General features: G+C 40.0%; 1 protein-coding gene across 4 annotated transcripts in view; it reads right to left on the reverse strand.

The window, feature by feature from the left end:
* LOC115062037 (obg-like ATPase 1) overlaps nt 1–13,710 on the reverse strand; it is a 36,137-nt gene that overhangs the window by 14,068 nt on the left and 8,359 nt on the right. For all 4 annotated transcript variants that reach the window (XM_029530644.1, XM_029530647.1, XM_029530646.1 and 1 more), the window contains 3 exons: nt 7,086–7,261; nt 3,427–3,507; nt 3,009–3,106 (listed from right to left, as the gene is read on the reverse strand). In XM_029530644.1, coding sequence (XP_029386504.1) covers nt 3,009–3,106; nt 3,427–3,507; nt 7,086–7,261 — 355 coding nt within the window. The remainder of the gene's footprint in view (nt 1–3,008; nt 3,107–3,426; nt 3,508–7,085; nt 7,262–13,710) is intronic.

Here is a 13,710-nt window from a genome sequence, read left to right on the forward strand (position 1 = left end):
AAATAACAAGACTCAAGAAAAGTCGATACAGACTAAAGAGGGAAGTATACACATAAATACACACACAGTTAATAAAAGCTTCAAGCAATGGTACCCTGCAGTTCTTCCACTCACCAAGAGAACCCACAGCACAGAGGCACTCACAGACAGGTCACACTTGCTAGTTTCCTTAAAGGTCAACGCATCTACTTAAAAGGCACCAATTTACTTAAATGCATGATGTCCAAAAGAAGAAAAAAATTCATGAGAAGAAAACATAACTGCCTGTCTTGAGTATTCCTAACTGTACCTTTTGCCTTTATAAAGTGTGACTACTCTTAGTTTGCTGAGGAGGATTAAGTGCATATCTGACATATTAAATCTAGCAGAAGAAATGAAGACTTAAAAATTATACAACTGGCTTAATAAAAGTGTGTTAACTGAAAAGTGAAAACACACTGACAGTGTGCAGGCTGCAGCCACCACATCATCATCAACAGTGCTCTAATGACCCTCTCTAACACACAAACTACGGTAAGTGACGCAGAGAAAAAGTCTTCCAGCCAGCTCACTGACGCCGAGCAAAGAGGAGAAAGCCTCTTGATAGACTCTTGTAGATGCCATTCCCTATCACGCAATGCCTCTCAGTCATAAACACATGACAAATGCGGCCTTAATCATTTTTTACGAGCGGGGATGTGCAGGGGGCAGTGCATGGCTAGAGGGGAGAGGGGAGCGGTGAGCAGCAGGCGGCCCCCTTTGCACAGAGGAGAGGGCTGTGTGGTAAAGTCTCCTCTGGAACATCACTCGACCAGCGAGCCTTTGATCTCCACACCGCAATTACGCCAGCATCCAAATGAGCATGGAGTCGCCTCTGAAACAAACTTCAAACATGCACATGTACGCATTCTCATACACATACACTGTATAGGATTGGAGCCATGTGCTCTTCTCAACAGCAAATGATGTACTGTCTCCAGCAGAGAACCTGGGGATGAAAGGAGGCCTTGCTCTTCGTCTGATCCCTCCATTAATGATGGCTTGCTAAAGGTAATACGGTGTATTCTTGTCTAAACAAGGGCAGCTTGGAATGTGGCTCCCATACTCCAAACATGATGATGTTGGTTAACCATGAACTGTTTTTGGAGGCTCAAAAGGTCTGATGAAACTACTGTAATTGTCCATGTGTGCTTAAAAAAAAAAAAACACCAAATAAAAAGGCTGCAATATTAAATATTATTCTCCCAACAGTCTCTACAACCTGCTATTAAATGTCTGTAAGAATACCCAACAGTGAAATAATGTTTGGGCAGAGCACGTTGCTAAAATAAATAACATCAACCTAAAGCTTGACTGGCAGCAAACACACAGCAAATATAAAGTAGTGCTTTAGAAATCACAGGTACTGAATGGGTGTCCTGAGAAACACTGATAAAATTGGCTTATTTGCCTCATTCTGGGAGTCGCCTTCTTTTCCTCCACACATTAAAGCTGAGATTGCAATTTGTCTTGCTGTTTGCTTTGAATAGTCCTTAACCGTGTCATCATCTCAACTGTGCTGGTGGAAAAACACGGGAGCATGGCGACAGCCAAATGGCAGTCTGGCGTCTGTGCAGCAGACTAGCTGCCATTAGGGCTGAGAGCAGCATTTATTGTACAATTAGGGCCAACTAGATCTACCTGTAATCATCTCCATACAGGTGTGAGCTCCTCTCTGGACAAGGGAAGTGACTCATCACCTGTCAAACATCAGCACTTTGATGTCGGCATTGTTCATCGCTGAGCCCCCAGGACACCTGAACACTACAGTTTGCCTGTTTAAAACACACAAAGATTTATTGCATTTCACCCGGTTTAAAAAATACACACACACGCAACATGAGAAAAAGGCTGCCTTCCCACTGATGACGGATGTTTCACATACCATGAATCATTTGATTTATGAGTCCTTCTCCTCCTCCGCCTCCTGCTCCCGTCTGACAGTCATACTTTCGTGTCAGGAACATTTTAACAAACAGTCACAGGTAAACAACTTCCCTTCTAATACAATGCTGCCAAGTAAAACACTAAAAACACATTTTGTAGGAACTGACACCACGAGCCTAGAGGGCAATTGGAAAAGTGCGATAACAATCCACAAGTTGGTTGTTATTGGCAAAATGGCTGTAGTGTGGAAAAGTAGCCCTTTTAACTATAATGGATGTCTAACACTGGCCTTCTAGATCCTCTCTCACTGTGGCCAGATCACAACATTACTATAAAAAGTAGAGGATCATATAGCTGGGAGTTTATGTTAGTGCAAAAAAGGCTATCCTCAGTCAGTTATAGTATAAACAGCGTTGGACCTGCAAAGTAAAATCTACTAAAAGTCCTTGTGTATTATCACAAAAAAAAAAAAAAAATCAAAAACCAGAGTTTGACTTTTTTCTTCTACTTGCCTAAGTCACACAAAAACTCTCATTGTGAGCTGTGGGAATGGGACAGCTGTAAACTGACACTACTTGAGCAACAACAAGTGATGATAAACATTTGCAAAGTTAAGTTCACTCCCTCCAGATGATATTAATTATTTCTTCGGCTGCTTTTTTTTTTTTTTTTCTCATTTAAAGTACTCACCCTCTTTGATATCATAGGGAAATGAGAAATTTGGATAGATAATTGAGACCATGTGTGAGTGTTTGCTTAATGAAGTGGAAGATGGTTGGGGTTTGCAAAGCTGGATGCTGTGTTTGAGTTTTTAGTTTGTGTCACATTCAGGCAGATCGCCTGACAAAGATATGACAGTCTCACAGTTCAACAAGCCAACTAACACATCCACGCGTGCACACACACACACACACACACAATTTTCCATCCCACACCCTGGAACGTGCATGTCCACATGCACGCACGCTTTTCATAGCTGAAATGCAGATTGAATTCAGGTTAGCAGAAATTAGTTTAACCTTGCACATGCATTGAACAAATTCTCTTTGGTGATTATTAATTAGTCCAACGAAATGATTTCAGCCCGTCTTCGAAACACTTACCATTTGTTCTTTCTCCTGATGTAATCTTTCTCAGACAGGTTAACAAGGTAAATCATCGGTTTGGATGTCAAAAACAAGTGTTTGTTCAACACTTCCACCTGTCAAGACAGACAAGACAAATGTTGACATTTTCAACTTTTTAAAGTGTCCTTTGAAGACAGCACAGAAAGTTATCAGTTGAGCCAAAACAAAATGAGGTTCTGGCATATAGCTTCTATCGAGATTTTAAATGAATATCAGCATGAGTGTGCATATAACATAATGCCAAAAAGCAACTAAAAAAGGGCATGCATATTATTACTTGTGATTTGCACAAAAGCCAAATTGCTTGAAAATTTGCAGTTGTACTATTAGGTCAGATTAAAAAGCTTAAAGATTAATCGCATTAATACATTTGACTGTAACATCAAAGGCTTACCTCCTTGTCGTTCCAATCATGATAGTAGCGGACATGTTTCTTTTCATCCACTACCCAGCTCTTGATTTTGCACATAACGTCCTGTTTGGGGTTAAAAGAGAATGAACAAGAAGCCATTAAAGGAGATGAAAAAGAATATAAACCCAGCAGGGTATGGGGTAATTATTTCCTAAATGCAAGGCATCCTGATGCCAAAATGAACAATGGCTGTGCTCGCATTGAGGCAGGAGTGGCCTGGCTTTGACAGGGATGGCATGCACAAGACCCCCTTCCCTCCTTTAAATCATGACAAAATGCCTTCTGGGGCGTCGTGCTCAGAGTCACAGTTTTATACACCAATATTCCAGCGGGACCATTAAATGAAAAGGATTGAGAGGGGAGACAAAATTGGAAAGAGCAGGAAACTAATTGGAAGTTGGTTAGTTAGGTGTAAATTATTGGTCCTTCCTCAGGCACTTTGCAGAATGTAGTCATACTGAATAAGTACTAGTGAGGTACAGAACAAATTATTAACTGTTTCCTCTGGAGAAAATATTGAGCATTTTCCGCTATGTATGCCACATTCATTACTGAGGTACTTGTGGGTTGAGACCACAGGCAAGACTGAGTCTTGACAGGATCTGGAAGCGGAAAAGGGTGGGAAAATGGGAGGGAGGTAGTTATAAAATTTGTAATAAAGAAATTGAGCCTATTATTGTTGATCCAGCCCCACAGAAATTAGCGGAACACATTCTTTTTGTTCCTGTCAACTTGACCTCCCCCTTCATATAAAAACTCCCCCACCCCCTGCAACACTCCCCCTACCTCCTTTTCCCTCCCCAAACCCTTGCAGCACTTCACAATCACACTCCCTTTTGAAAGAACTGAGGAAAAAATCCTGCCAGAGCCTCAATTACACAATGGCAGAAAAAGCTCCACACACTGACCCCCAGCCAGCTGCATTCACTCTCTGCACATCTCTCTCCACAGGAATTCTAAAGGCCTTTTAGTCAGGCAGCCAGAGTGCAGCCAGCGGGAGAGAGCGCAGGAAGAGCTGCATACACTCCGCCCGCGCCGGCCCAAGTCTTCACAGAGAGATTAATCATCTGTGAAATGGAAACAGCAAACGGCCGGTGACACAGGCTGAACCCGCTCCAGGTTTCCCTCATCAGCTCGCAGCCGCCGTGCAGTGTTCCTCTAACAGGCAGGTGTTAATAAAAGGCATATAGGTCCCACAGGGGTCAAACACATACGCCTGCCACCATGAAGCGCCACTGGTGGCCTGGCTTCTTATTATTGTTTTGTAAGGATAGGGATTTTGAGGATTCATATGGACAAAGGCAATGAAACATTGTTCCTGTAAACACAGCGCAGGCAAAAGGGATTTAAATCTTTGGAGCAATGCATAGTTATGAGCAATGTGCTCCTGAATACAAATACATTTGTTGAAAGCCACAATGAAATTATATTAAGTAACTCTTTCTGACTTATAACAGAATTTTGCCATAATTTACAGTTTTGCAGTTAATTGATCATTCTTGATTTGTTTTTGTTTTTTTTAATGATATTTCATTTTCTTTAACAACTCTACTTTCAGCTGGGAGCTCTTTCTGCAGGGGCAACTGAGTGAAAACGCAAACCAATAACATCTAAAAAAGTTTCTTATTTTGCTTTTTATTTTGCCCCATATCTTCCCCAACCAGTCAGATAACATCAGATATCCTTTTAGCTGACAATGTTAATCTTCCCCTTATGTGTTCTGTCTCCTGTTTTACTCTGACGTATATTCAAACAAGCTTCTCTCTAAACACCTCATGTTTCATTTGTGTCTCCAAACACTAATATTCAACATTATTCATGCTCACTATACTGTATAATTGTATACTATAATACACAGCAGCACTCCATTATAAGTATGGATTATTGTTTTTGTATCTTCACACTGTGTTTCGTAACATGATGATGTACAGTTTATTTGCCTCACTGCCCATATTTCTGCACAAACACACACACACACAAAATATGTAACTGAGTTGCATTTATCAAGCGTACTATATTTTTTAGAAAAACAAACCACAATTTGTTTGATTTTGTCATTAAAGTTGTGTTTTAACAGTAACACAATTCCTGATTTTCAGTGTAGCTCAAAGTAAACTACTGCAAACTACCAAATTAGCCCTCTGTGTGTTGGATCATCTCAGGCTAACTAATGTGATAATAGCCAGATATGGTAAAAGAAGTTGCCTTCTCATTTTAGTGCTGTGCACAAAATATACAACAAGCAGGATGAAACCCTTTTTACTGGTAAAATTTCAGATCCACATAAAAACCTGTAGAGCTTATGAGTGTGACAGTGGAAAGAAGATCCGAGTTAAAGCTAGAAAGAAAAATCTGAGAAAGTAATAACCATCTAAATAGTCTGACAGAATTTCCCCTCTATATCACATCATCATGTTGCTCTACAAAAACTGCATGTGCTGTTGTTTCTTTGAAACTGTACGTTTTTAGACATAGGGACGATGCACATGGTTGGCAAATAGATGCTGACATAAATGTGTGTATATCTGTCTGTGTACAGCTGAGCATGTCAAATGCCAGGCTCAGCCTGTGAGACAATCACACCCCCCATCTAAAAGCTTGGTGCAGCCTTTGAGAAGCACCATTCTTTGCCATCTAAAGAGGTCTTCTATAGATTGTCACTTGCCGACGTGTGCACAACCTTTGACAAGTAATGTAGATCATTTTTATTCATTGCCTAAAATTGTTAGCAATTATGTGCGTAAGCGGCCACCTGCCTAGCCTGAATGGCTCCTGTCTGTGGGGCTACAGGGGAGTGGGGAAGTACTGTTGGCTGGGGTGGGGGGGGCTTAGTCTGAGGGGAACCAACCAGGCAAAGGGCCTCTGCAGCAGGTGAAATAGCCCCTCTCGTTAGTGTAATGAGTGGTCAGAGCCTCGGTGTGTTGGGGCCTGAAATTGGGCACGCCGCTTCAAGTGAAAGGCCAGATCCCCTTGTGTGTTGGCCTATCTCATCCTGCTCCGATGATGGAAGGGCATCATGAGACATTTACAGCACAAATCGCTGCTAAAGTTGGGTGCTAAGCCTCATTACCTTAACAATATGACCACCTGAATGCGTGCGCATCCACATGTATTCCAATCTGACATTGAGGATATAGATTTTTTTTTTCTGATCTCACCCTTCAGTTTTGCCCTGCACCTCGCTGCATATAACTGAGGATCCTCTGTCAAAGAATATTCCAAACATTTATGGTATTCATAGCAGGGTATATGGCATACGTGTCACCCACTGTATGGCCTTATACAATTTCCGAGCTGCTGTAGGTGTATAAGCATGAGCAAAAGCTGTGCCATGATTTGAGTATTACTTTAGATAAAAAGAGCTGTGTGGAAACACTTTCATTAGCCCAGTGCTGTGACCCAGGGTCAGCAGCTGAATAAGTAACTCTCTATTAATGATTTCTACAGCAGAAAACCCCTGACCCCTGATCACTTTCAATCTCAGAGAGGGAAAAAAATGGGGCAGGGGGAGGGGGGGAACCTATTGCAGGGAGATTAAAAAAAACATACTTTTTTTTCCTTCTTGGCCATGTGTGTGGGAGGGTTATTATTTGTGCCTTGCTGTGAGGGAGAGCAAAGGGCCTGCTGGGACATTGACTCACATATTCTGGTTTGAGTTTCTTGTCACCGCCTCTAATGGCTGTCTTCTCCAGCTTGTCAATAACAGGCCCGATCATCTCCTCATCCTTCAGCCTCAGCTCTTCATGGATGATCTCCATATCCCTCACTGGGTCCACGATTCCTTCAACATGGATGATATCCTCATCCTCAAAAGCACCTGTGGAAATGGGACAACAGAAAACAATGAGCAAATGTCAGTATAGAATTTTCTTTTCAGCATCACCTGTTCACATGAACACACACACACACACACACACACACACACACATATATATATATATATATATATATATATATATATATATATATATATATATACATACAGCCAGCAGGATCAATATCATTGACTTCTTGAGATCAAATGTGAAACTGGGATTAGATTTTGCCCAAAAAAATCATTAGATTTTGTAGAGAATGTGGAAAAAACATAAGCACGCACATGAAAAATCACAGTAGGAGTCACTGGAAAATCACAAGAAAGACAATAAATGAACAAGAGGGAAAAGATTTTGTCCAAATGTCAGCGCTGTAAAAACCTATACATACATATATACTTACAATGACTAAGTTTCACTAAAACTGGCTTTAATAGCAAAAACCTGAACAAAGGAAGTGAACCACAAAGTGTGTGGTCATGCATTTTCAACCACGCTAACAACAATTTGCTGTTAAGGTAAAAAATATGAGAAAAGTGAGTATAATTCAAATGCAAAATGTTCACAATCATAAAAGAAAGAGGACAGTCTTCTTCTAATCATTTGCATCATAGCGGCGGCTGTGCTGGTGATTAGGTAATGAGGCTCTCAGACCATTTAGCCAGCAGCAGCTCTGAGGACTCCCTCTGATCTTCCAGCAGTGCTCACGGTCGAGGGGGTCGTGTCTGTGGAGGTGGGGGGGGGGGGAGTATTACATCTGTCACATGAGCGTGACAACCATTCACATTACTGTTACCCATGGTGGTGGCCTGTTCCTCTGAATGTTTCTGTAATCCATCCCTTTGCTTTTTTGCTTTATAATATCACTAATAAAAATTGCAGCAGTTACAAAATAAAAATAGTCCAATAAAAACCGCAGTCACACACCCCAATGTTAAAAATGTCACAAAAGTTAAAGTATCTTTTGCACATTCATGCACATTCACATATACAAATACACACAATTCAGAAACAATTACTGCCTCACTCTATTTCGTTATATATTTCTTTGCTATTATAGATTATTAGGTTATTTTTACTGATGCACATAAGTTACTACCGGTAGCAGATTTATGGGGATAGTTTAAATTAGTTAGTTCATCTTCGGCAGCACATCAGTAAACAGTACAATGTTTATGTTTCTATTTTTCTTTAAGGTGTATTGGCCAGATGACTGGGAAAAACACAGTGCTGTATTTGTGTAGTTCTGTGTAGTTTGAGTTGGAATATAGCTACACACTCATAAATCAGTTGGGAACAGTGACTTCACACTGTGGCATAATGGGAATGCCATGTCTTTCAATAAGGTAAGCAGATGTTAGGTGAATGATGATTGGCTTTGAGTATTGCTGTGTTGAGGGACACTGTGTTTGGTATGGTGGAGTTACTAAATGTTATCGACAAACCATATTCATAAGTGTTGACACCTGAGTGTGTGGGGGACTGTTGACAGGTGAGGCCCTGTGAGATAATAACGCCACTGCAGTGATCCGTGTAACTCTTCACGATGCTGTCACGCTGTCTTTCAACAAACTCAGACTGAGAAACATGCAAAAAATGTTGATGACTCCCGTTGAGAAGGGATGATTCAGAAGCTGCAGAAGTTTGTTGAGCCCTTAAGTCAGCCTATACTGCATTAATTAGTCCAGTGCCCTGGTTGTGTGTAAAGACTTCATGCTTGGTGTAAGAAACCCTGGAGTTCAAGAAGAGCAAAAGTGATCTGCCACATTGATCCTAAAAATTACACATCATTATCATTATTCCTGCTAAAGATCAGCATAACAACATTGTCACTGGGAGCAGATTAGGATGCTGGCATGTGCATTTAGCTCAAGACAATGCTATGCTGGAAAGTCCAGTCACATAGTGCAGCTAGCATGTTTGCAGCCTTTTATTCTTGTGCACTCACCGCAGTGCCTCTGTGACAGTCTGGTTGGAACAACAGGAACTCTGTAGTGATTTCTCACATGCTAGGAATATCATTATGTTCATCCTCTTGTTCCACTACAAGGTTAAGGAGGGATAAGTGCCTGATTTTCCATAGCACTAAACTACAAGGCTTTTTATAATCGAGCATCACATATCTAAAATGAAGAATTTCCTTCTGGGGATTGACAAAATGTTTCTGATTCTGACTGGAAACAAAGATAGCTGAACGATGGGAACACAGGAGACAACCAAGAAATCACAACCAGGGGCTTTATCACTCATGTAAGTCAACAGAAGATGTAGAGTTTTGTGCAAGCTGTCATCCAGTGCATTGTCCTCATGGTGAAATGAACTTATCCAATTACTCTTTGCCTAATCAGGCTGTTTTGGTTCCTCTCCTCTTGCAGAGGTACTCCACAGTATAAACAGTTCACTTACGCCACACAGAAAGGGGCTAATCAGTAGAATTATTGTTTTGCTGCTCCAATTTACCAGCTCCCTGTTCAGCACTGATTGGAATAAAAAAATTGCCATTGTGTCTGCATGAACCCAAAAAAAAAAAAAAAAAAAAATTATATATATATATATATATATAATGCTATGTATTAATTTTGTTAACTGCAAGAATATGTATACATTATATACAATAAAGACAATTGATACAATTGATACAATTGATACACTGTGTTGCCAATGGAAAATACATATAACATGTTCAATTTAGTATTCAACTATTTATTAATTAGGAGAGAAAGGGGTTTAAAAAAGGCTCACATGGTTGATAAACCATTCATGATTAGTGTAAATCATGTTTAATGAAAGCATTAGAAATGATTGTATGACAATCAATATTTCTTACTTTCTTAAATAACTAATCAACAGTTGACCTGACCTGACCATTGTTATATAAAGCGCTGATAAATCAAAATTCAAAGAGGCCTTGAAAGAGCAGGAGCAGCTGATCACTCACTATTTAGTCATCAGCTGACACTCAGCTCTGACGACCACATATTCCAAAGTAATTTGCTTTAATTAATTTCGCCTAATTTAACATTCACATCTACTTTAACGCCATCCCATTCAAGGCTTAGAGCTGGAGAACAAATGCATGAGGTGAAAGAGAGGAGAGAAATCTGAGGGGGCAATCTCTACAATTAGTCCCTTAACAACTGGGCCTGAGTAGAGCTCTGTGAAGACAGCTCTTATGAGGCTGCAGCGCCACACAAAGCCACACGCAAGACAGTAAAAACACATAATAAAAAGAAGAAGCAAAAGGTTGAAAAAGGCCCAGTCTCAGGAGTCATGTCTGTCTCACAATTTAAATGTTACTGCTTCATTTAGAATAGCGTATGTTATGAAGGCATTATTAACAGGTGCTCCTTTATTGACAGAACAAAAGGATTAATCTCCAGAGGGTGAGTGGTGTTTAATGGCCTGATTAGGGATCAGGCTAAGCTCTGCTAAATTATGGATTTACAGCAGCTCTGCAGGCTGATGTATCCTGAGGAGATAAACTCCATGAACTGACATTTAAAAATGAAAAACATTTTAGATAAATAAAAGAATATGCATATTTTTGCTTTGTATTTTTTACTTTTTTATTTTTTTACATTAACCTCCCTGTAGCACAGGGAAGAACGTGCAGTATAAACAAAAGAACAAAATGCGTTTTTGTTAATTAACTCTTTTAGTGCAACTTTAACACCTAAAAGCACCAAGTGAGCTCAAGGTAGCTCATATCATTACTTTTCTGTCAGGCACACAGACAAGGTAGTCATCTGAGTCAAGTCAAGATCAATACTGATTGAACTGCTTCCTGTGATGGTGCTACCTGGGAGGATATGTGGTCAACATAATTCAGTTAAATTGCAGTATTCATTGACTTCCAACTTCCTGTGCATGTTTTCACATGCAAGATGGGTAAGAGCACATCTAAAGGACTTGCATTCCTCACACTGCTTTTAAAATGTTCATGCAAACTCAGTGCCGCAATTCTCCTGGTATTCAGAGCAGTAAAAGCTATTTTATGAGTCTGTCAGGAAAAGCACATTATGGATGTCTCCCCAGCATAAAAACACTGGAAATGCACACAAGGGTATTTATGTTCATTCAGGAAATATCTTCGTGACATTCATTTTAGGATACATGAAATTAACAGCTATTTGTAGTGCAGTGCCTCTGTAACAGAGTTTGTAGCATTTTCAGCCTTGTTTCTTTGCATATGTCAATTATGGCAAATACACTGGTTGCTAAAAAGCATTTTCACACCAGAAAATGGTGGGTTTGAACCCTTCAGAGATACACTCATGTTTTCTACATGATCCCATCTTTCATAATAGATCACAGTGAAATCACAGTGCTCGATAGCATGAATCAGTACCTCACACAAAGTGTCTCCAATTCCTGTGTAATCTACTGTCAGATGTAGTGTCTCATACAAACCGAGAATTAAAGGTACATCTTTCCACAATGACTGATACTACTGACCTTGAAAAAACCCCAATATAGCTATCTATCTATATATATATATGCATATAATTATATATAACACATATATGGGAAAGCCGTTTAGACCAGCCAGTTTTGTGTGCAGTTGAAAAGTGATTGGGTTGGGAGGAGGTTTCCGTTTTCATGAACTCTGGCTGAAAACAACAGTGTTAATTCCCTTATCATTAGCTTAACCTCTGTCATTCCATTTATTTTGTTAAATCATGGAGCATGAGAGTGCCTTGATTGAAAGGAACTGTCATATGCACAACACTGTTGTCCCACATCATTCAGCGAACAAACCTTTTTAGATCCTTAACTACTATAGTGCTGCTGATTGCACAGGCACCAGCAATTTCCTAACCAACCGCCACCTGAACAATGATGTGTTCAGCTTTCAGGCCCTCCAGCCTTTCAAAGGTGAATCATTTCACAGTTTGGAACGAGATCTCCATAGCAACTCCTCTTTGAAGGGTTTAGAATCACCATCCAATAATTCTATGATCATCGGGCCTTGCCATTCCCAGTGGTTCTTTTCACAGTGGACAGGCAAGGGGGGCACGAGGAGGAAGCAGGAAGATTCTACAGTCTATTTCAGGCAATTCATCTTGCGGCCCCATTAGAATTCAAAATATTGCGACCTTCAATCACCGAGCATGTTATCTGAAGCTGTGGCGATCTCCAGTCAAGATGGGTAGACATTTTGCTCTAATCATCCACGATGAGTGGAGGCTGACAAAAACGCTTCATTCTCGCTGAAGCAAAATGCTCATTTAAATGCTGCGACAGCACCTCAGCTCAGCCCGAAAACAGACAAAAGGAGGACGATCCCTCCAGCCCAATGAGCTAGATGTAGAATTGCAGTATTGGTTAACCCAACAACTAATATAAACAAAGAGCTGCTTATTTTTCTGACTAATATAGAATGAAACATTACTATTTTTAAAACGTTAAACTACTGAGAACAGGGTGCTGTTTGCTTCCCTACTAGGTCCTATAGACAGCCATGTATTGAGCTATGTAAAAAAAAAAAAAAAAAAAAAGGCCTTTTCATTGACTGCACAGTTTATAAACCTTAGTTATGCTGCTTTGTTGTATTGTGAGCTGAGTGCTGTAATTATGATGCAAGCAAAGGAGGAAGTCGTGGCTGAATAAGAGCATTAAGCAGCGTTGTCTGGTTTCATGGGATTTCACGCCAGTGACAAATAAAAGCACAGCATCACTCTTATCCTTTCAACTGCATTTCAAGAAACGAGAAATGTTATGCAAATATATGAATGGAGCTAGTATCTATCTACTAATGTTAATAACTGACAACTTCTTATTTAAATTTATAAATCAGTGCAGCATCCGATTGTGCAACCAAACTGCTGATAAATTTTCTCTTTGCATGAGTTGTTTAGATAGTCACGCACAGCCAGTGGGCTGGTTGGATGTTTGTCACGTTTGAAAATTTGTGAGTTGCTGAGTGATAAGGAAAATATCCTGGAAAGAGGCCATTGCTGGCGTCAGTGAGGAAGCGGCATGGCCATAAATTTTCATCTGTCTGAATAGTCAAAACTGTAATTGCTCTTAACATCTGTAACTTAACAATCACCTTGATTTGTTTGTTATATGGCATTAACAAAGTGCAGACAGACGTCTGAATGGTGACTCTATCAAACCCAAATAAAATCTGTGGATTGAACTGAGAGAGAGCAATTTATAATGACTCACGCACTGAGGATATGAGCAGTCTTTAAACAGTGAAAGGTTATTTACATCATTGATAACTTGCACAAGGGGCTATGGTTTTGTTTTGGTTTGTTTTTTTAAAGAGGAATTTTTCGATCAATTTTTTGCACATTCGTAAATATTTGCTTTCTTAATGCTAATTATCTTATCTTAGTTTAAAGATTGAAAGGAGAGGGAAACTTCTTCCAGATAGTTGAGCTCTGTCAGAGTTGACAAGCATTTCTGAAGCTTTCTAAAAAGACACCTGATCATTTGTATGTTT

The sequence above is a fragment of the Echeneis naucrates genome, chromosome 21 (assembly GCF_900963305.1).
Source record: "Echeneis naucrates chromosome 21, fEcheNa1.1, whole genome shotgun sequence".
Taxonomy (NCBI): Eukaryota; Metazoa; Chordata; class Actinopteri; order Carangiformes; family Echeneidae; genus Echeneis; species Echeneis naucrates.